Source organism: Eretmochelys imbricata, chromosome 17, assembly GCF_965152235.1.
Source record: "Eretmochelys imbricata isolate rEreImb1 chromosome 17, rEreImb1.hap1, whole genome shotgun sequence".
Lineage (NCBI taxonomy): Eukaryota > Metazoa > Chordata > Testudines > Cheloniidae > Eretmochelys > Eretmochelys imbricata.
This window is the reverse complement of record NC_135588.1, coordinates 14,035,776-14,059,338: the sequence shown is the minus strand read 5'-3', so window position 1 is coordinate 14,059,338 and position 23,563 is coordinate 14,035,776. Positions and strand designations below refer to the sequence as shown.

Genomic DNA, 23,563 nt, shown 5'->3' with positions numbered 1-23,563 from the left:
GAGCATAAGCTTTCGTGAGCTGCAGCTCACTTCATCGGCTGCATTCAGTGGAAAATACAGCAAGGAGATTTATATACACACAGAACATGAAAAAATGAGTGTTATCATACACACTGTAAGGAGAGTGATCACTTAAGATGAGCTATTAAGGGGTGGGGGCTAGGAGGGGGAGAAAACCTTTTGTAGTGATAATCAAGGTGGGCCATTTCCAGCAGTTAACAGGAACGCTGGAGGAGCGGTGGGGGGGTAGGGAGGGAAATAAACATGGGAAAATAGTTTTACTTTGTGTAAAGATGGCAAATGACATTCAAGTTGATAAATGCAAAAAATGTACATAGACGGGGAAAAATGAACTACTCATAGATCTTATGGGGTTCTAAATTAACGGTATAAAGAAAGGGATCTGGGTATCATAGTTGACAGTTCAATGAAGACCTTTGCTCAGGGTGCCGCTGAAATAAAAAAATAAGCTAAAAGTTAGGATGCATAACGAATGGGATGATGAATAATAAAGAGAATATTAAAATGCCTTTTTATAAATCAGTGCCGTAGCCTCATGTGGATAATGTGTGTAGTACTGGTCACCCCATCTCTAAAAGGATATTACTGAACTAAAGGGGGGGTCAAGAAGAGCAACAAGAAAGATCAAGGGCCTGGAAAAGCTTTCATCTGAAGAGAGATTGAAAAGTTTGGGATTGTTCACTTTAAGGAGGGGATGAATAAATGGGGATATAACATAAGTATATAAAATGGTTACTGGTCTAGAGAAGGGAGATAGAGCCACTTCTGTTTTCCCTGTCTCAGAACAAGACATATAATTCAATTAAAAGGTGGAAAATACCAACCTGATAAAAGGAAATATTTTTTCACACAGCGCCACAGAAAACTACTGAGGCCAAGAACTCAGCAAGATTGGAAAAGGGATTGGACATTTATATGATTATCAAGAATATACAGTGTTATAATTAACACTGACAAAAACTTTGCTGAAGGGATATTAAACCTTATGCTTCAGGGCTTAAAGCAATCTCTAATATGAGGGGCAGATTACCCCACATCTGTTTATTGTGTACACTTTCCTTTGAAGCATCTGGTGCTTGCCACTTCTCAGATATAGGATACTGAACTAGAAGGCTGTTGAGTCTGCTCCAGTCTGGCAATTCTTGTGTTTCTATTTTGCTAAATATGCTGTACAAATGGTGTGGTTTGAGGGGACCCATATCTCTTTAACTTACATGTTAAATGAAACAAGGAGAGAAAGGAGACCCTTAGTACTCAAACAGTTTATTAACATTGAATGTTAATTTGCCTTCCTTTTCTTCCCACGTGGCAAGTTTGTCATCCCATTTGAGAAAAGTTTCTTTTAACAAACAGTCTCTGGCTCTTAGCTAGCTATTGGATGCTTAACAGAGTTGCAAAGTTAATTATCAGAGTTGTGGCCGTGTTCGTATGTATCCACAAAAACAAAGAGGAGTCCTGTAGCACCTTAAAGACTAACAGATTTGTTTGGCCATAAACGGTAAAAAAACAAACAAAAAAACCAAACCCCACTTCTTCAGATGTTGCATCTGAACAAGTGATTTTTTACCCATGAAAGCTTATGTCCAAATAAATCTGTTAGTCTTTAAGATGCCACTGGACTCCTCGTTGTTTTTAAAATTAATTATTTAATTTACAGCTTCTTAGTTGGATAGGTTAGAAAATCAAGAGGTGTGTCTGTTAGAAATTAACCTTTTTGCTGTGGTTATTTGTTTCTATAGGCAGTTGGAGCAGGACTGAGTTATCATGGTGTAGTTTTCTCTTCAGGGATTGCATGTATGTACTGTACAGTATTTTCCATTTGACAAGATTTTTGCGATAGAAGGAAATTTAGATGTTATGCACGTCACCTCTACTCTGAAAAGCTATGACCCTGTGTTAAGTAAAGAGGCTCTTTAAAAGAAAATAATCTAACATCAAGGGCTTTCAGTATTATATTCCTGGTAATTTAGGTGGCACATTTATGATGTGTCTTCTGTTTAATGACTGGATTAAATAAATTGTTTCACGTGAAATATTGGAGCGTTCTGCATTCTCAGATCAAGGCTAGAAGCAGCTCAATGACTGAAGGAGTGTCAACAAGTTGTTCAATTTCACTAAGTGGTTCTTTTCATTGATCTTCAGCTTTATTGTTTACAATTAAATCCATTTCAATGCAAAAGATAAACATTTTAACAGGCAATAGCAAGGTCTTTTGTACCAGATGACATTCTTCTCTCTTTGATAATTAAGTACAAATTGCGTCACAAGGCTTGCTATTCCCTTGTACAAATACTTGCGTAATATGGACTAATTGGTGTCAGCAAATGACAGAGCTGCAAGTTTTTTCTATTTTCTAATATGTTTTTAATTTGCATAATCAATAATTTTATTACTGTCCTTGGGACTCAGGTGAAAGATGGTTATGTGCTGAAAACAAAAAATTCTGTTTAAGGTGTACTTTATCCAGTACAATTGATGAGTGACTCTGAGGCCATTGTTCTGTATGATAGGTGAGATACCTAACAGGATGTCCTTTGTCCTTTCCAATAATAATTTCTGTTACTAGCTTATTTATCCAAATGTTTGATTAAGCAATGTATAATCAGATTTTCAATCTGAATAACTGTTGCAACATAGAATCATAGAATATCAGGGTTGAAAGGGACCTCAGGAGATCACCTAGTCCAACCCCCTGCTCAGACATATATGCCTATATCTCAAGGCTAATCCTCAGCTGGTGTAAATTGTCACAGCTAGACATAATAGAGCAATTTACACCAGCTATGACAATTTATACCAGCTGAGGATCTGTCCTCTCTAGAGCTGGGTGAATAATTGATTTTTTGGTTTGCAGGCAGTTTCAGAAAAAAACAGGTCAATCTGAAACCAAACATTTTTGGCAAATTGAAAAATTCTGCAAAAAAAATTGTTTTGGGTCAAGCAAAATGTTTTGTTTTCTATCTGGGCATTTTTAAAAAGGAAGCAAAAGAAACTGCCAGAAGTGGAGGAGAGGCCACTGCCACCCTTTAGCCCAGTGGACTCACATGGGAAATAGGAGAACTGGTTTCAGTCCCCCCCTCTCTGTGATGCAGAGCAGGGATTTGAACGTGAGTGTCTCATCTTGCCGGTAAGTGCTCCTATCCATTGGGCTATGGGATATTCTGAGGGAGGTATTGCTCAATCTCTTCTGTTAAAGCTGTTCCATTGTGTGTGAGTAATTAAACAGTCTTTCGAGCATGGATTTGAACTTGGGTCTCCAACCTCTCAGGTGAGTCCCCCTGACCACCAGGTTGTAGAGTCCTTCTCACTCTCTTGCCCAATGACTATTTGAGTATTTTAGACAAAATGAAACAGCTTCAACAGGAGAAATGGAGACACATACAACCCAGACCACCATCTAGCCACCAGGCCATAGCACTCTCTTGCAGATGGGAGACCCAACCTGAAATCTCTTCTCCACATCAGACACAAGGGAATTGAACCAAGGTCTCTCACAGCCCAGGCGAGTGCCCTCATTACTGGGTAAAAGATTATAAACCTCAGCTCATCTGGCTGTTTTATGAATGATATCTAAAGCCTTTGCGAATGCAGGCTAAAAAAAATAAAATAAAATTGTTTTTGTCTGAAACTAATCTGTGAATTCATGCCAAATTTGTGAATCTTTTTGAGTCAGCCGAAACTGCAATTTTCTGCAAATAAGCTATCCATGTGAAAAAAATTAATCTCGCTCTATGTCAAAGCTGAAGGAAAACAGAACAATAAAAAACAATAAAATGAGCTGTATATTTTCGAGTGGCCAGCTCTTTATCCTGTCTTAGAAGATTTTACAGTAACATGCCTGTGACACCAAAGAGAATAGCTTATATTATCAGAGAAAGAAAAGAAAATTAATACTAATTCAAAATAGAAAAATGCTATGGAAATGTGAGTGAGGTTGCCTTGGGAGGCATGTTTGATCTCAAAGATGGGTATAACAGTTCTACTTCCTCTGTTACTATGCTCTGTGATATTAGAGCTTTTGGGGCTTAGTCCAAAGCCTGGAATGAATAGAAAGACTCATTATTGACTTTTAATCAGTCCCATAAGGACTTCTTAGCATGAAGCCCAAGAATGTGATGGAGCTAGTTATGGATCTCTGTTTCTGAAGCAGCAGATTTTCCAGAACTAGTCCTATTATAAATTAGAGTAACCAAAGAATTGCTCTAATCTATGCCATCTGAGGACTGGAGGATCTTTGCCGCATCAATGACATGCCTTTCACTGGTCTCAACATGCTCTCTGTGCTACCAGAGAAGTTCAGTAGGAGCAAATTGTATATCTACAAAGAGCTTCCCCTACAAAGTGAACTCTAAGGTGGCCAGTTATGTCCAGGTTCCAACTCCCTCGTACTGCCTGAGTTGTACAAAGGAGCCAGATTACAGAAGAGGACCTCGGCCCATATTTCCATGTTTTCTTCTATGGAGATTAGGAAGACTGACAAAGTGATTTCGGGAGGATGCCACATACATACTGTATTCATTGTACAAACCTTGGTGCTTTAATTAACATGTGTTTGTGGGCATTGTGTCGTTCTTTTGTATGCACATAGATATTTACAAGATATATTATGGATACTGATGGATAAATACATATGCACACATATATTACATATTACAGATACACACATGAAAACACAAGTGTGTGTATTTTTATATATATATAATATCATAAACTCATAAATACAGAGTGTCAGTATTTCACATGCAACTCTGTGTTTGTATTACAAGTCTTCATTTCTTGAGGGGTGTTTCGCTGATAGAGTGATAGTCATGTTCTAACAGCCAGGCCTATTTCTCTGGTGTTATTGAGATGACAGAGTAATAATCATGTAGACACAGCAAACTTATTTGGTAACTTCATTTGGATTAATTTGGGATCTGTATCCTGTACCTTGAGAAATCACAATATTCTCTGCTTCAAGTGAAAAGTGGTGACAGAGAAATGGAAGGACAGTGTGAGAGAGAATCGAATGCAGATTCCATGTGCATGCCATTTGTCTGTAAGCTTAGCAAATGATTTTTTCCAATACTCAAAGAATCATCAGCACTTTCTTTTATTCTTCTTTTGATAAAACTCTCATAGCTGATTGGCACAACATCACGACAATAATGAAAGGAAATCTTATATCACCATATCAGAGACATAATTATTATTTTTGTAATTTACTGATTCAGCAAGCTGACTTTCCCCAAAACTGTCTAATGAGGGTGCTTTTTAAAAAAAAAAAAAAAAAATGGGACACCCCTGATTCTTTAATTTGCGTGGATGGAAAGAAACTCCTTTGTGGTCTAAAGAAGAAAAGAAAGCTGTGTATTGAGTGGCCAATGTCATGAAGAAATAAAGGGCTCTCTCCTTCCAGTTTCCAGTGGCTAGTGAATTAAATATTCAGAAATAATTATATGTGTAAAAAGTCTTAGAAAATTAAGGGAAAATGTGTATCTATGACCTTGAAATGCTGCTGCAGAAGATTTAAAACTCTCCACAAAAATCATAAAATAGATCGCATTGCTGTGGGATTTGAACTCTCTAAACGGATACTGTGTACTACAGTGTTCTTGCTGGACTATATACGTTAATTATTGGTTGTGCAAAGATACATTTATTAGGAACATTGACACAAGAAAAACTCCTGGACCTTTGATACCATTTTGTGATAGATGTATAGTTGTATAGTATAGATGTAATGATTTGAGAGAGAGAGCAGGTTCAATGTTTGACATCTCCCAAATAAAATAAATTGAGAGCAACTAAATGTTATGTCTTCTAAGCTATTAACTAATGCACATGGGAATGGTACTTAAGGGGCTGCACATTGAAGATATACATACCAATGTGGAAAAAATACACAGGGGACACCACGACTCATAATGTCTTTTCTCCAGGGGAGGAGTAGGTATTGTATAAGGAATTTCACTTCACAGCAGAGGGCTGTGCTGAATAAATTTTGTGCACCCAAGAGACACTAAAAATATCAGATAAGAAGGTTAAATGAAGGGCTCCGAGAGCAAGGTATTTCCCCTGGAATTGAAGGTGTCACCTCTGCTGTGTTTTCAGACCACCACTGTATTCACCTAGTAGGCAGTTTCTAATGATAAAACAAATCCCTCAAAGCCACAATTGGCATGACTTCTCACTAAAACTCTAACTAATAATTTAGCTCTTTGGGGACTGGGGACACGTACCATGTCATCCTAAGCAATCTGTTGCTTATTTTTTTCTCTTTCCATGCTTGGGACCTGTCTTAACAAATGTGATGATCTTATTCTGTTTAACTTTTAATAGTGTTTGATCAAACAAAACTGATCCAAAGAATTAATGCAAACTGAGTTTCAGTTATTGATAACCTACAATTTAATTGCTTTGAGCTACACCTTGGGCACACGTCACAGTCATTACTTTTTATTCTTATAAAGTCCCAGTACTACTGTATTTTTCTGATCCAGATTCCCTGGATCTCTTATTACAAATAGCAAAGTTCCCTGTTGGTCAGCTCCAGGCACAACAAAAGTTTAAATGCATCAGTATCAACCAGCTCAAGTCACAATTCCCCCTGAGACAACGGCTTTCTCCATTTCCTGTCTGTACAGTTTCCAGTACCCTCCTAGCTTACTCCACCAAACTGCTTGCCACTCTGCTGATCTAGCAAATTGCTCAGTGCCACTGACGTACAGATTCCTTCCTGGGATACCTTTGTCTATGCTCTCTTTATTAAATTAAAGACTGATGATATCATTATGATATACATTATAAGGGCCACTCCAATATGGCAGCACTTAGAGGAAAAGGTCATTGCTACGCCACCTGAGCTTTCTGAACATCTGCACAAAAAGGAGCCATAACTGAGTTTGGCTTCACTGATGGGCATGAGGAAAGGGAGGCGGGGTCTTTCGGGGTTGGAAGGAGCTCTTTTCACTTGCTGAACAGGTACAGCAAGGAATGCCTCTTCCCAAGCTCCCTCAGAGCCAGAAATAATAAGCAAAATGTCTGTAGGCGCAGTTGCTGCTCCATTGTGCTTCCCTCAGTTCCACAGCAAAGGCCACAAGAGACATACATTTGAGCCCACAGAGTATGAACATATCAATAGTATTCCCCCACCCCCATCCGTTCAAAAATCATGAATCTGGTCCGCAAAATGATGGGATTGGCTAAAAAAAAATCATAAGATTTAAAAAGAAATAAATAAATGTAGGGGCTTTTTAAAGTTGCCTTCTGGTTTCTGAGCCTTTAGGATGCACTCGCGTCACAATTTCAGACTTTTCTCCCTAACCATGAAAGCTAGAAACTTATTCTTTTTGTTTGAATGGAGGGTCAGATTCTCTTTCAATCTCATGAAATCAACAGCTCGGGCTTTAAAAAAAAAAACACACCAATCCCATAAAACAAATATGGAATCACAAGAAAATTGAGTTTGCTGGCCATAGTAGACTTTATGCATAGCTTGTTTTCCATTATTTTTATTCGCATCCCTTCTTCAAGAAGTTAGAAACATAGCTATGAACAATTTCTCCTTCAATATACTGTATAACGTGTTATCATTTATGTATTCGGTTGTATTTTCCCCACCTAAAAACTGGGAAAAGGGTAAGGAAACGGTTTCCTCAGTAGGAAGTATCTAGAACCTCAAGTACACTTTGAACGGTATATTCATCCTGAGCCCTAGGGGCTTTTCAATAGTTTTGCCTAAATTTCTTTTTCATGGTATTGGTGGTTGTCGAAGACATAGCAGGCCCAATTACTAAGCCCCAACTGGCTGCAGTGAGAATTGCATGGGCTCAGCACTTCTGAAAATCAAGCTCCCAGTGTGCAAGTGCAATAATTTTCCTTTTGAATCTCCCTCCAACCTTTTTATCACACTTGGATTAAATACGCCTCCTTAAAAATTAAGGGTAGTATGATACCTTTCAGGTGAGAGATTGTTGTTGAGAAGTGATGAGCATAGGCTCCGCAGTACTAAATGTATAATAATAAGTCACTGATATGAATGGGACATGCCAATTTAAAAAAATCACATTGTGCTCTCTTGTCTTCTGTAGCTATTATTGTGACAAGTAACTCCTAAATAACTGTCACTGAAGGAGATCACAAGCAAAAATCTTTTTCATTTCCCCCACTATTTGATAGCACTCTGTGAATAGTTGGTTGCATTTTTTTCTCCTGTATAATCAGTCAGGCCAGGATCTTGCAAATACTTCTGCACGTTTCATTTTATGCATAAGCAGCGTTGCCAACTCTCACAAATGTATCCTGAATTTTTCCTAAACTGCAACTCCTGGGGTCATGGGATTATATGAATTTCTCAGTTTCGTTTAAAAAAAAAAATGTTTCCAGCCCTCATGGCTGCAGAGAGAAGCTTGAAAATATGAACCTCAAATGTTTGAAAATGAGAAGGCATATAACTCCCCCTCCCCCCAAAATGTATTATTAAAAAAATAATTTTCTTTAAGCCAGTTTGATGATTTTGGGGGGCCTAGCTCATGATTTATGAACTCTTGGGCTTAGCAATACCACATATGAGTCGCCCTATTAAATTCAATGAGACTACTCATGTGTAGCTCTAAGCAGGTGCATAAGTGTTTGCTGGATCATGAAGGTGGTCAATTTCTGCTGTTTATTATTTGTATTTTCATAGCACCAAGGAGCCCTAGTCATGGACCTAGCATCCCATTGTGCTAGATACTGTGCAGATCTTTTGTGAAATAAAGGTGGCAGGGGGAAGATACTTTGGTACAGATCTATTAATGGTAAAAAGTGACTTTAAAACCACAAATATCAGGAGCAGGTGTACTACAGAAAATTACTTTTAACTCATTTTTGGAAGTTGACTGCATTTCAAGTTGACGTTATCCCTGTAAAAGCCTACTATGAGAAAATACTGAAACTGCCTAGAATGTAATGGGTTCACATGGTTTTTCTCACTTCTTTGCATGTGTAGACATTTTGTCTTTCTTTCTCTCGGCGTTGCAGGTAAAGAATTAGGTGTCAGCACGCTAGCTGAAAATGACAACCAAGATGCTAGGGGGCCGGCTGTCCCAAAAATATCAGGCTTAGAAAGGAGTCAAGAGAAGAGCCAGGACAGCAATAAAGAACCAATACTCGAGCCTGTGGTGCCTAAAGACGCTTGTCCTCAGGTTTCTCAGACTTTGGCCCAACATCTTTTGGAGCCACAGCCTGAAGCACCTTCCCCAAGCCCTGTACTGGTTCAGCGTACAGAGGCTCCTGCCCAGCCACCACAGCCTCAAGCCTCACAGCCGCTGCAAGGCTCAGAAGAAGCCCAGCGTCCACCTGCACCTCAGCCTCAAGTGCAACGTCCACCCAGGCCACAGTCCCCTCTGCAATCTGTCCATCAAAACCTGCCGCTGGTGCAGCCTCACCCTTCCTCACAGAGTCTCTCTCAGCCTTTATCAGCGTATAACAGCAGCAGCCTAAGCCTCAACAGTTTAAGGTAGGCAAACTGTTATTTATTATAGCAAACAATAAAGGAAAGCCTATTAAAATGTGGCGAAGATGCCCAAATTGTTAGCTGAATATGCACATAGGAGGACATGCTTTTCAGGGCTTGTCTGCCTGGGACACTTGGGAAAGTTCAGAGGAATTAACTAAAGGTGCATAGTTCAAGCACATTAAACCCTTCAGAAGTAAAGCAGCCTTAGCTTGCTTTGGCTCAGCAGTTCTCAAACTTCACTGCACCGTATCCCCCTTCTGACAACAAAAATTACTACCTGGCCCCAGGGCGGGGGGCTGAAGCCCTTGGGCATTGGCTTCAGCCCCGGGCAGTGGGGCTCAGACATCAGCTTCAAGTCCAGGCCCAGCAAGTCTAACGCCAGCCCTGGTGCCCCTGTTAAAAAGGGGTGGTGACTCACTTTGGTTTGAGAACCGCTGTTAGCTTAATCTCCTTTGCTGCATTGGGGTGAAGACCTTACGACAAAGGAGGAGCTGCTACACTGGCCCTGTATATCTATCTTAAGTACTTACAAGACCCCCATTAGTGTAATTTCTGAGCACCTCACAGTCTTTAATGTGTTTATCCTCCCAACACCCCTGGGAGGTATTATCCCATTTTTACAGCTGGACAACTGAGGCACTGCGAGGCTAAGTGACTTGCCCAGGTCACACGGGAAGTCTGTGGTGGGGCAGTGACTTGACCCCAGGTCTCCCCAGTTCTAAGTTAGTGCCCTAACCACTGGATCCTCCTCCATCTATCCAAGCTGGGATTCCCCTACGCAGGAGCCAGTTAAACTAGCTTTTTGGCTGTGCTTTGAGTTGAGGGGTGGAATCTGACCCACAACTGCTCAAGTTCTTGAGTTACTTTAAACCAAAATCAGGCTGTTTTTCCTTCAGAGTCCCATGCAGCAGAAGCGTGAATGATTATTACATGACATAGTGAAAAGTAAAACGTGAGCACTAGCTATTTTAAGACATTAAAAAAGTCATGTTGGAGTATATTAAAGGGGGAAAAACTGCAACCAGTACATACACAAATATTTATTGCTGGGTAATCTACCTAGATCTTTATATTGTGGGAGAAGAGAGGGAGTCATTAATTATATGATAAGCAGGTAGACATCACCATTTTCTCCAGCCTGTCTCTCATCTTCTACAATCTTTCATTTTATTTAGTGATAACTGTCTTTATTAGTGCAAAGATCACTAATTTGAGCTTCAGTTACCTGGAACAACAGTTCAGAAGCATTCGTGCCGAAAGGAATTGACAGTGAAGTAATAAATGTACACAGTGGATTGTTCCTTTGTGTGCCATTCATGTATTTCTTCAAGGCTGATACCATTTAACTTTGGAACGCAGCCTCTTGCAACCTCAATTTCTCTGACTAGAGAGTAGATTGGAAATAAAAAGGGAATTTCAAAGTTACGGTTTGTTTAGCATGTTCCAAAAGTAACTTCCGGTGTGTGTGCAGGGAGGGGTGTGGGGCGTGGGGCGTGATGAGGCTTTTCTTCTTTTCCTGCATTGCTTAATTATTCCCTCCCGCCTCTTTTCATTAACAGCAGCAGCAGGAGCAGTACTCCAGCCAAGACTCAGGCCCCTCCTCCACACATAACCCACCACCCCTCCGCTTCACCATTTCCCCTCTCTTTACCCAGCCACAGTCCGTTGCACACCTTCACGCCCACCCTCCAACCTCCTGCTCACCCGCATCACCCCAATATGTTTGCCCCTCCTACGGCTTTGCCTCCTCCACCTCCATTGACTTCAGGGACACTGCAGGTTGCAGGACATCCAGCTGGTAGTACTTACTCAGGTAAGAGTTGGATGTGTTACGGGAGAAAAACATTTTCGTGGTACGACATACAAAACTAGCTCTTGGTTTTAAGTCAAATTATTTATTTTGACCAATACAACAAGGGTTGGCTGTTTGACAGAGGATGTACCCACTGACATGCTTAGGGCTGTGTTAAAAATGGAAACCATCAGTTCAGCCTGGCCCAGTAATATTCCTTCCACCCTAGGAAAGAATATCTGTGGGAGGCTAAATTTTGTGTTTCTTTTTTCTCTCCATGGTAAAATCATGTTAGAGTACATGCTCCCATTACATGAACCCTCTGGGCATCTGTCTTCACTGCAGAGTTAACTTGAGTTGTCTACACTTGAGTTACTCCACTCGAGTTAGCATAGAGTGAGAGCAGCCACACTGCTATATAATACTTGAGGTACTGTGTCCACACCTGTGCGGTACTCACTCGAGTGTGGCAGTAAGACTTCTGTGAAATATTAGGAGAACCTCTCTCCTTCCTGGACCCATGGGAGGAATTGTGGGAAGGCACTGGAGGAGTAGCTTCACTCGAGTGACATTAGCCTGCATACATATTACGGAGTGGTCATGTTAGAAGCTGACAAGTTAGGTTCAGTCAGTTTTTAGCCTGTGTCGTCTTGCCAGTCAACGCTAGCTAAAAACAGCACCGTACTTGAGATAAGGACTTTTGTGTGTGGACCTGTCCCGATTTAGAGACAACACTCAAGTTATAGCTTGAGTTAACTTTGCAGTGAAGACAAACCCCAGGAGAAAGGGGAAATTGAATGGTTCTATTGCCTCCAGTGCATTTTGGGAAGATCCAAGGAAGACCCTCATGTTTTGTGACGCGGTAGTTGGGAGAAGATAGTTTTCTCCTCATAAGGGAAACCTAAACTTAGTTCTGGCAGCCAAACCCAGCAACCACCAGGGGGGACTGCAGAAAAGCTCCTGAACTCACGGCTTTATTCTTTGTTTCAGAGCAAGATCTTCTTCGTCAGGAACTCAACACACGATTTTTGGCCTCCCAGAGTGCGGATCGTGGGGCCTCTCTGGGGCCACCGCCCTACCTGAGGACCGAGTTCCACCAGCATCAGCATCAGCACCAGCACACACACCAACATACACACCAGCATACCTTCACACCTTTCCCACACGCCATCCCGCCCACTGCCATCATGCCAACGCCGGCACCGCCCATGGTGCGTACCCCAGGCAGAAATGTGAGGATAAGTAGAGCACGACTCTATTCTTTATTACAAACTACAAAAATCTCAGTTTTAAGGGAAAGAAAATGCTTTTGGGCCGGATACCCTTAGCTAGAGGCAAAAAGGCCTCCTCCTTCCTCAAACGTGTACTGATAACTAACAATAAGTACCGAATGGCAGCATTTAGGCTGATGAATTTAGCCTGTTGACCCAACATACTATAGTGCTTGGAACGTGTGATACTTCTTATGTGCCTGTTCCTTTCCTCTATTGCCTAAAGACGTCATGTTACTCCGAAGGATGCAAAATCCAAAGCACAGTCTTATGCAAGACTTGCTTATTCTGTTTTTGTTTATCTCTGTTGGTTGCTAAATAGTAGAAAGGCAGTCTTTGATATTACCAACAGAAGCGAAGGTATGAACAACAAAATACAAAGTAACTAGTTTGTGCTTTGATCCCTTTGCAGTTTGACAAATACCCTACAAAAGTTGACCCCTTCTACCGTCACAGTGTGAGTTTTATTACTGTGTTTAAAAATTGACTTAATCGCTTTTCCATAGTGGGCTGGGATTGCCACTCAATAACTAGCAGAATGTTCAGTCTGTTCTTAATCATCACTCCAGGAATTACCATTATCGTTCTTGGTCACTTTAGCTTTGCCTTTTAAAGGCTTGCCTTTGTGGTGCTGGTTTCTGATAAAGATGCAGTATCATCTTTTTTAATCAAAAGATCTTTTGCTTGACCAACTTGATGTGAAGATGCGGCATAAGAGCTTAAATATGCCACATAAAGCAGGATACACCAGTAATTTCATCACCATTTTTCAGTTGTGTCATAAGCCATTAGACTAAATTTCTTCCTAAGAAATTTGTAATGAAATTACAAACTATCATACATACCCTTCAGGGTTAGATAATCCAATAGTTTTACTAATATATTTCACTGTATAAAAACTAAATCCTTGTCTTTTGTGTGCTTCAGATTTCAAAAGTCGTAACTGTGCCACTGGGCTTGTTACATTTTGAAAGCTCTATTTCCTGACAGCAATGAGAATCTAGCACTGTGGTTAAGAACTACAAAATAAAAACCTTGTAATTTAATAGCTGGTGTGTTATAAATCAAAAATATATTGTAAATCAATAGATTTCACTTAATTGTCAAGCTTTTTGGTTTTACAGTTTGTATCATTGATTGATTAGCTGCTGAAATCTAGGTTGCTTTTCTCCATTGTCAGGAGCTTCATCGTATTGGTAAAAGACAAGTTCTTGATTGGCTACGGAGAGAATTTTCTCACTCTCATAATGATATTTTGATTAGAGAATGAGTTACTGCATCAGTATTATTCAGAACTCTGCAAAGCACTTGGCTTTTCATGTTGGTTTTGTTTAGAAGTGGAACTGGGCAAGAAAAATGAGATGATGGTTGGATTCTTTTATTGTTTGTTTTGCTCACTTTGGAACCTATTTAGGCCCAGACGCTGAAAAAAATTTACTCACATGCCTAACTTCGAGCATGTGAATACTCCCTTTGATCTTCAATAAGACTCGTCTGCGTAATTTTAAGTCCATATATAGGTGTTTTGCAGGATTGAGGCCTTTGTATGAAATGTTAGGGCTCAATCCTGCAAACATGCATGCATGGGAGCACTTTTACTCACATGAGTGAAATCACTCACATGCTTATATGATTTGTTTAAAGCAGGACTCCACCCTTAGTCACTGGGTTTCACATCAGTTTATAAGATACGTTATCATCAATGTGGCATGTTGATTCAAGCAAGAATGCAGAACCGGAGAAATAGATAAACGTGCATTAGGCAAATAAAGCACAGCAGTCAATGGTGATTACAGAAAATCATTGAGTGACTTATCTATATAAGCTTTTTCAAATTGACATTGACAAGTTCTCTTATGAAAACTGCAGTTACTAGAAATCCGACCAAACTAAATCATGCCATTTTCCTTCTAAATGTTAACGGAGGGCATCGTGTTGTTATCTGCTAGCCTATGGGGCAAGATCCTTAGCTGGTGTAAATTGGTGGGTGTCTGTTGAAGTCAGTAGAGCTGCACCAATTAACAGCTGCTGGAGATTTGACCCATTATGTTCAATGATGTGTCAATAATAGAATGTGACAGTAAAAAAGGTGTAAAATATTATTATTCTTTATTATTTATATTATTATAGAGCCTAGGAGCCCCAATCTTTGACCAGGATCCCATTGTTTTAGGTGCTGTACAAACACAAAACACGGTCCCTCCCCCAAAGAGCTTACAATCTAAGGCTATGTCTACACTACAGACCTTACAACGGTACCGCTGCAGCTGTAAGGTCTCACAAGTAGCCGTTCTCTGCCGGCAGGAGAAAGCTCTCCTGCCGGCATAATGCAACCACCTCCAACAAGAGACAGTAGGTATGTTGGCAGGAGAACATCTCCCACAGAAATAGCACTGTCCGCCCCGGCACTTTTGTCGGTGAACTTATGTCGGTCAAGGGGTGTTTTTTCACACCCCTGAGCAACAAAAGTTTTACTGATAGTAGTGCTATCAGTAGACATAGCTTAAGTAATCATGGCCTTTCTGACTGATGCTTTGTAAACTCTTAGATTTTGTTGCCTTTTTGTCACATATTGCCACTGGATTCATATCCTTATTTAAACTAAGGCCTAGTCTGCAGTAGAAGAGGTGCTTGCCGATGTATACTGGCAAACCCTACTAGTGTAGACGAAGCTTATACTGCCAAAAAGGACACTAGGGCTTTTGGCAGCATGGAAATGTCTGTAAAAAAATCACACTCCAACTTTACCAGCAGAAGTGTCTAGTGTAGACCTGCCCTGATAATTAGACTTACCTTGAGAAAATCTGGCAATTGTCTTAAAGCCAAAAGAAGAATCATTCACTAAATAAACTAACACTGCAGGAGAACAAATGTAAGGCCAGTTTTGGATTGAATCCAATCTGTCATAGAATTGAAAATACATGGGGAAGAAAGATACATGTGGTCTAGAGCAGAGGCTCAAATAATTTGTTTCTCCTTTCTTGACCTCTTTGGTCACAGTATCTCTCTCTGTTTCAGGACCTTAAAGCAATACAGTAAGAAATTACCCTTATGAATGGTTGATGCTGGGTCAAGATCAGAGAAACAACCACTAGCCTTTGCATTATCATTGGGGTGCATGTCAGGGGAGCTGTAGTCCAATTTTACAAGTGGCCACTGAATTTTCCAGTGAGGAAAGCTGAAGAGGAAAAGATTGTGCAAATTGAGGATATTCAAGGGCAAAAGGAAACACTGAAGATGAAAAATAACCTATAAACGCTAACCTAGTTTGACTGATACAGAGATAATTGAGAAATATCTGTGTTTTATAATAATTCTGACCTTGAGGAAAGATAACGTATATTTAATTATAGAACTGTAAGGAAACCATTCCTTATTATTAGTCATATTAAATAATATGTCTCTCTCCACCTTTTGGAATGAACACATTATATGGAGAATTAAATGCAGTAGACACTAGCGTATTTCAAACACATTTTAGGCATTAAAAGTTACTGTAAAGGAGGACACTTGCCTAATAATGACTTCTCAAATGCCTTCAGTTCAATATTAGCTAATCCGGAAATGTTTTCTGCATCTTTGAAAAGAGCAGGTTCAAATAAAACAGAATTAAAAGCAACGATGGGAATGTGCTATGAAAGGAGACTTCATACCATATTGTTTAGATAATAAACCTTTGGGTACAGATATGATATTGAAATAATTTATCAGCTCTCAGTCACTATAATATGATTAACTGACCTTGTGAGAGAGGATAATGGAGGGAAAAGGGACTCAGAAAAAAGGTCTATCTTTATGTACATATGTATATTACATGAAATAAATTGATGAAAACTCTTGAAACATATGGTTTACACGGGAATGTGGTTTCCTCGTGTGTGCCCATTCTGCATGTTCAATCTTTTACTTTGCCCAGTCCCACTTCTGTTCAATTAGCCAATAACTCATGAAAAACAGCATTTATTTTGATCTTAAAAGTAGCATATACAGAGGATTTATCTTAGAACAGCTCTATTAGGAGGTAGATTTTTAACAGTCACACATGACACACACGCCCGCCAGCCTGGGTTTAAAGCACCACCAAATCTGGGTCAGAATTTTTTGTATGTGGACAGGAAAAGGGTTAGGAACAACACCCAGGTAAATCCCAGGCTAAGTCTTCAGTGAAGACAAACCCTTAGGTCACACTGTCAACCCCTGACTCCCACAGTAGGCAGCTGCCCAAGTAGTCCCATTGACTTCAGTGGAACTGATTAAATGAGGAACAGCTCCTCCATATGAGTAAGGGATTCACAGTCTGATCACAAAGGCAGGATGAGGTTTGAACAGTATGGTTGATTTGGTTTGTTTTCCAGTTTGCGCATGTGCACGACACAGAAAAGCTTGTGTGACTGAGCTCATTTAAAACAAGAAGGTACCTTGAGGCCAGCGGAGTATATTTCAGGCATATATTCCCTAGAGATTTGTGTGCCTCTGTGCTCCAGGGCTCTATCATTATAGAAATTGGTACTCTAAATTTAGACTTTTTTGCTGCCACAACTATTTGTTTAAATGATGGGTTTTGGCAAATCAGATTATCTCTATTCTAATATTAGCTGTGACAGGATATCCTCTAAGACAGGCTAATGAAGTAAGAATTGTGTATATTTTCTGATTTCCTACAGATAACTATTAAAATCTAAAGTACTAATTGAGTTTTAATGGAGTAAAACCTTAGAAAATTATTTTTTCAATTAAGTAGTAATTTTCTGAGAGTCTTATTTGGCTTAGCCTTCCTCCCTCCTTTTTGATATAGTTTAAAATCTGCGACTTCTATCCAATTTAAAAATTAACAATTGCAAAAGATCCTTTTATATTATGATGTCCTAATCCAGGGAATAGTTTGCTGGCTGTTTGATTTGTAAACTACTTTTAAGTTCTAAAGTAAACATTCATGACATTTGTAAACATTTCATTGACTGCTTTAACTAACATTGTTGCAGTGAGATCATGTTTTCAGTGCTTTTCAATTTTCTCTACGTCTCATTTCCTTAATATTATACAAGAATGCTTTCTTTCTTCCTCTCTCTCTCTCTCGAATTACTAGATTTGTATTTAGAAAACGTCTCCTTATGTTCTTTTATCTTTTGATTACAGCTGTTTCACTCCTATCCTCCAGCTGTATCAGGTATTCCTCCCATGATTCCTCCCACTGGTCCTTTTGGCTCACTACAAGGAGCATTTCAACCTAAGGTAAAAATAAGAATTACTTGTGCATTTGTTCACATTTGGTTTAGGTTTAGGGTTTGAATGCATCTGATGAAGTGAGCTGTAGCTCACGAAAGCTTATGCTCAAATAAACTGGTTAGTCTCTAAGGTGCCACAAGTACTCCTTTTCTTTTTGCGGATACAGACTAACACGGCTGCTACTCTGAAACCATTCAAATATCAGTTGCACTAATGTAATTCAGGAGTAATCCCACTGACGATAGCTGGGTAACTCCAGTTTTACATTGGTGTAACTGAAATGAGAAATAATTTAATGGAGTTCAGGTTTATACTGTGGTAGCTCAGTTCAGAATCTAGCCAACTAATTTTCAGATATAACTGATCTGAAAACTGATGCAAGTTCATTTAATAAACAAGTTTTTTTTAAATTCATTTCTTGATTTACTGTTACCTGATGGTTCCACCATTACCGAAAACCATGAACCTGGTTCTCCTCATTTATATCTGCTGTGAACCAATGTAATTCTTCTGGCTTTAATGAAGTCATCCTTGAGTAAGAAGAGAATCAGGCTCTATAGCCCTGTGGTCTTTGCTGGATCAGGGCGTAAATCTCTACAGAGAAGATTTTCTTTTTCTTAAATAGGCCCATCCAGTTTATTGATTGAATATGTAGATTGCAGTTCATTAGTGGAGTTCTTCATATGTATGGTAATCAGGCTGTTAACAACACTGCTGCTTAATTGTTAGTTGTACTGCAGCTGATTTCTATTCTTTTTGTTTTTTTTAATGTGGGAAGTTACAATGCCTGGAGTGATGCATTTTGTTATAGTGGATGAATATTTAAATCTAAACCATGGGAAAGGCTTTTTGTTTGTTTAAAGAGGTGTTGCCATTTTATGATAGCATTGTAACAACTAAAAAAATTACTGATAAATTGTGTATTGACAATGAAGTTAGAATCCTTAGTCTGTTTCAGTGTATTGATGTCACTGACAGCCATCAGTGGATTATTTCCAGGTGCTAAAATTGATGAGTAATACAGTACAAGCTTGATGCTCCAAATACCACTGCGGACATTGTATAAGTCTGGCTAATCAAGTTTTGGACTATGGACAGAACTTTCAGTGTAACTATTGCTCTTGTGTTACATGATTCTGTTCACCCTGTTTTGAATAACCAGAAGACCTCAGACAATGAAGTTTGGAAAATTGAGGCTGTATTATACATTTTACTAAACCATGATGTGTTCCTTCCCTTTTAAAATGCCACCTTTATTCTTTGGGGAATATTAACGCTAAACAGGGAATTTTTACCCACTAATTTTGTCACAACTCACGACATTTTCTTGTAACATTTGTAGACTTCCAATCCTATTGATGTCGCAGCCAGACCGGGAACTGTCCCACATACCCTCCTGCAGAAAGACCCCAGGGTACGTTGGAAATGTTATGCCATTTTAGATGAGAATGCCACTAAAATTAATAATCCAGATAATTTAGTAATACGAGAGACTCTGTCATAGATTGATAGAAATGTAGGGCAGGAAGGGACATTAGAGGTCATCCAGGCCATCCCCCGTGCTGAGGTAGGACCTGTCAGGTACCTAGAAGAGCATCTTAAGTTAGGTCTACACTTATGGGAGCTTGTAGAGTATGGGCACTGCACACCCACCTAGGAGGGGTATAAATAGCAGTGTGGACGGTGATGTGTGGCTTAGGCAAGTAGAATAGAGTGCACTCCACATTTGAGCCCTAGGGTATATACCATACATTGCTCTTTACATAACCAAGCAGTGCCTCCCACCTGAATACTGCTATTTGTAGCAGCATCGTGTCCCACAGCCTTCCTGCTGCTGGGGTCTTTCCCTGCTGTAGTGAAAGGCTCTGGTAGCGGGGAGAGGCTCTGGCAGCAAGGAGGCAGCTGGGAAAAGATCAAGCTCCCCGGTGCCGGAACCTTTCCCTGCTTCTTCCACCTACTGGAGCCTTTCACTGCCTTGTGCAGCTGCACACTGCAGTGATACGCGTGGACGCAGCTGGCCTTTCACAGCAGCATTTTGCTATGTACAAAGTGCCTATACTCTGCACACTGCCATAAAGTGTAGACAAGGCATTAGAAATGCTTAATCCTGCACAATTAAAGTCAATGGGAATTTTACAATTAACATCAATGGGTGGATGATCAGGCTCATAACAACTTAAAGGAATGGTCTTTAATCATTAGCACAAAGCATATACCATGCAATGGAAAAGCCCTTTCCTGTAACATCCTCATGAGTAAAAGGATAAACTCCAAATCTATTATAAGGTTTATAAACATCCACAAGTTTTATGCTGATAGGCTATAATTGGATTATGACATGTAGTCCCATATTTACTATAGTATTGGTTATGCTGATGAAATATTGATGCACTTGGTTGATCGTTTGGCACTCTTGGATTTTTAAGACCAAATTGCACATTTTATTTATTTATTTTGGTCTTGACTTTTCAGCTGTCGGCATTTTTCCATTTTACAGGAAAATGAATCCTGGTGATGAATGTCCATAGGCAGGCTAGGAATTTATATTCATCTGTTAATTGTTGTTTACAATGAGTGATGTTATCCTGTCAGTTGTTAAGCAGAACTCCCTATTTGAAAGCAATGAAAAAAATCCATGCTGCTATAGGTGGCCCAGCTTTTATGTATTGTAAGGCTATTTGCAGGTGTTGAATTATGAGTTTTATGCTGGGTCCCAACTCAGCTGGTGCCGCACTTTGGCTTTGTACCAAAACAAATTGTGCATTTTTGTTTCTGTGTATTCATCTAGTTGAAAAGATAACGAGAGCATCTTCCATTAAGTCATTTAGCTGTATACTTCCTTTCAACTTGTAGCATAGTTTTGATTGTTCCAAGATAATATAGTATGCTGTCGTTGCTTCCTGCAAAGCATCCTCTTATATCTGTAAACCTCCCTTCCCTTTTATCACGGCATTTCAAGAGGGACATCCAAACCTGTCAGAAATAACTAATGAATTTATTTTATATTTTCATTGCTATTTATTGAAGCTAGTCAAAACATAAATAGCTGAAGCATGAGCAAAGGAGGATGACCGAAAATATCTGGCCAAAAACAAACAAACAAAAAATGCTTTTTGTGTAAACATTCTTTATCCACATTTGTTCCAGTGTGAAAATCCCTCTTTTAAGTCAAAGCTGATCCGTTGCAGAGAAACCATCGACAACCGGTCAATGCCAGTCTGTATTGTCTATTCAAATTTTATAAGTAGAGCACCAGGTGCCCTTTTTTAAAACCATAGTCACTGAACGGACACAGTTGCTGGTTTGTGGTGGCACTTTCAAAGTGCCATTCCAGCCAGTTCCAACCCAATCCTTTCCAGCAGATCTGCAGAAAGGTGGCCAAGACCCTTCCCAATCTCCTCCCGAGTTAGCCACTTTAGAAATATATGAACAGAAATTTGCCCAAAGGCATTAGCCATGTTTTTCTCCAAATTAGCAAAATTTCCATTTTTATAGTGTTAAATCAACAAATTAATAATAGTGCCGGAGGGCAGAATGCTCTTTATGAGACTTGTTTAGTTACTTGTCAACACTTATGTACAACAGTCATGGGGGAGGGGGAAGGAGATTGGTTCTAATACCGAGGAAAAGGACTAATTATTCTCCAAAAGGACTTCATTTGAAAGTAAAATGATAACATTTTAATTTCATCTCCTAATGAGGCAATACAAATTTGTTAATTAGAGCAATTGTTTGAGTGACAGGCATGTAACCAAGTTGTCATTTTTTCTTCACAGTTGACAGATCCGTTCAGGCCCATGTTGAGGGTAAGACACTTTCCTCTGATACACTCCTCCCAGTGGGTTAAAAGTGCAGACTAATTATGAAGGAGTGCCCTGTTATATCTGGAACATGTGCGACATGTTTGTTAAATAGCGTGGTAGGTCCCTCTATACCTCTATCTTGTGGTCGCTCAAGTGAAATATGCATGGTTTTGAAGTTATTGTTTGTGCTTCTCACAGAACCCACTAACACAATGAATTCTGGAGGTTAAATACGATGAGCTTTCTATCTTTCTGACTCACAAGGTTTACTGAGCCAAATCCTGCAATACTAGCCAGGCAAAACTCTGTTTTTGTTTTGCCTGAGAAAAGACTGCTGGATTTAGTCTTTTATTATCTATTTTGCAATATCAGTGTTGCTCAGTGCTGTACCAAACTTGAACTGAGACAAGGGTCCTATCCCCAAGAAGCTTACAGTTAAATTTAGACAGACAATCCAGTTCAGACATGGAAAGCCAGGAATTAAGAGATCACCTCAAAGCAGTACTGTTGCCTTTTTAATTTTTATAAGTTTCTTTGGCGGTCTAACTTTTTGAAAATACAGAGACAAGAGCTCCATATAGTCACTAGCATAGCTCGACTCAATGGATGTGCAGAAGGTTGGTGTTTTTGTTTTGTAATAATTGCTTGCTCTATAAAAGCTCTAAAAAAGAAAAAAACCTAGAAACAGAAAATAGAGCTGTTTGCCATGTTATGCTGCCTATGAAGTTCAGGCTTATAAGAATACTGCCAGGTTGTACAGCCTTTAAGCCACAGGTGGCTTGAAGAATTCTCCTCATTCCTATGACTGTTTTTGTATCTGAACAGATGTTAGATGTGGAGTACATATGGTTAATTAACAGTGTTTGGGAAGGAATATCCTAGATGTGTCCTTTTAAGAAATGACTTCCTGAACTCTTAGCAGACAAACAAATAGCACTAGCAGGTGTTTTACAGCGTGTGTTTCAGTAATAATATGAAATACAGGTTAGAGGAGAGATTCAGAGGGTGAGGTTAAACAGGGTTTCACCCACACAACAAGGGTGAGTTGACTGGCCTGCCAACTTCTTCAACATATCCCGCAACTAAAAGTAAATTGTGGAAGCACTTGAAGGCAAAGTTAACGAAGTTATAGTGGGGAGTCAGGCTCATTTTAAGCGCTGGGGTGATTTAAAAAAAAAGTGATTTCTTTTCACCTCTTTGTTGATGAAGCTAGTGTTTTAGAATCATTGCACTTGATGTACAGTTGTGAAGTGCTCTACTTATGCAAAATAGCTGATGTGGATTAGCATATACCGCATCATTGATTTCAGCTGAGATAAGCCATGTTCTCAGCCAGCTGAGTAGCGCTAGCTGGCATCAGAAGAGCTGATAAAACGAAAGATGGATTTTTGTTTTTTTGTGAAGGTGATGACCCATAGTGTTTCTGGAGGGACAGATAAAGCCCTAATCCAGGGGCAGAATCTCTGCCCCACTTTGCTCCTGTGGTGGTGCAAAGGAAGCAGAGACGACCTGCAACATTTTTTATCTGCCATTGTCCTGATGTGAGGGATTCCCCAGTGGGCCTCACACTGGCAAAGCCATCTCCTGTGCCACCTTTCTAATGCAGGGGACAGGAGTTGGGAGGAAATGGCTGGCTATCTCCAGCAGGAGATAGTTGCCTAATCAGGGTCTGTGCCATGGCAGAGAATCAGGGAGCCAAAACCAGGTCCCTCACGGCCCCTTTTCTCTGGATGCAGTGAATCAGTGAAGTTTGTAACCTATAACCACAGAAAAGTGTCACGTGTCTCTGATGGTTCTTGATTTCATGTCACTTCTTTGTTTCTCCAGAAACCTGGAAAGTGGTGTGCTATGCACGTTCATATCGCCTGGCAGATATATCATCACCAACAAAAAGTCAAGGTCAGTCCTTTTGGCAGTCACACCTCTGTGGGGAGCTGCTCAGTGCAAATCTGTGGTGGAAAAGGTTCAC

At 39.8% G+C, this 23,563-nt stretch overlaps 1 protein-coding gene across 2 annotated transcripts in view; it reads left to right on the top strand.

The window, feature by feature from the left end:
• The window catches only part of AUTS2 (activator of transcription and developmental regulator AUTS2), a 971,187-nt gene that overhangs the window by 933,285 nt on the left and 14,339 nt on the right, over positions 1 to 23,563 (top strand). The window contains exons 7-14 of one of the 2 annotated variants that reach the window (XM_077836748.1): positions 9,025 to 9,502; positions 11,062 to 11,315; positions 12,285 to 12,505; positions 12,978 to 13,022; positions 17,702 to 17,797; positions 19,134 to 19,205; positions 21,568 to 21,597; positions 23,422 to 23,493. In XM_077836748.1, the coding sequence (XP_077692874.1) occupies positions 9,025 to 9,502; positions 11,062 to 11,315; positions 12,285 to 12,505; positions 12,978 to 13,022; positions 17,702 to 17,797; positions 19,134 to 19,205; positions 21,568 to 21,597; positions 23,422 to 23,493 (1,268 nt within the window). The remainder of the gene's footprint in view (positions 1 to 9,024; positions 9,503 to 11,061; positions 11,316 to 12,284; positions 12,506 to 12,977; positions 13,023 to 17,701; positions 17,798 to 19,133; positions 19,206 to 21,567; positions 21,598 to 23,421; positions 23,494 to 23,563) is intronic. The other variant, XM_077836749.1, reaches the window with a different exon arrangement.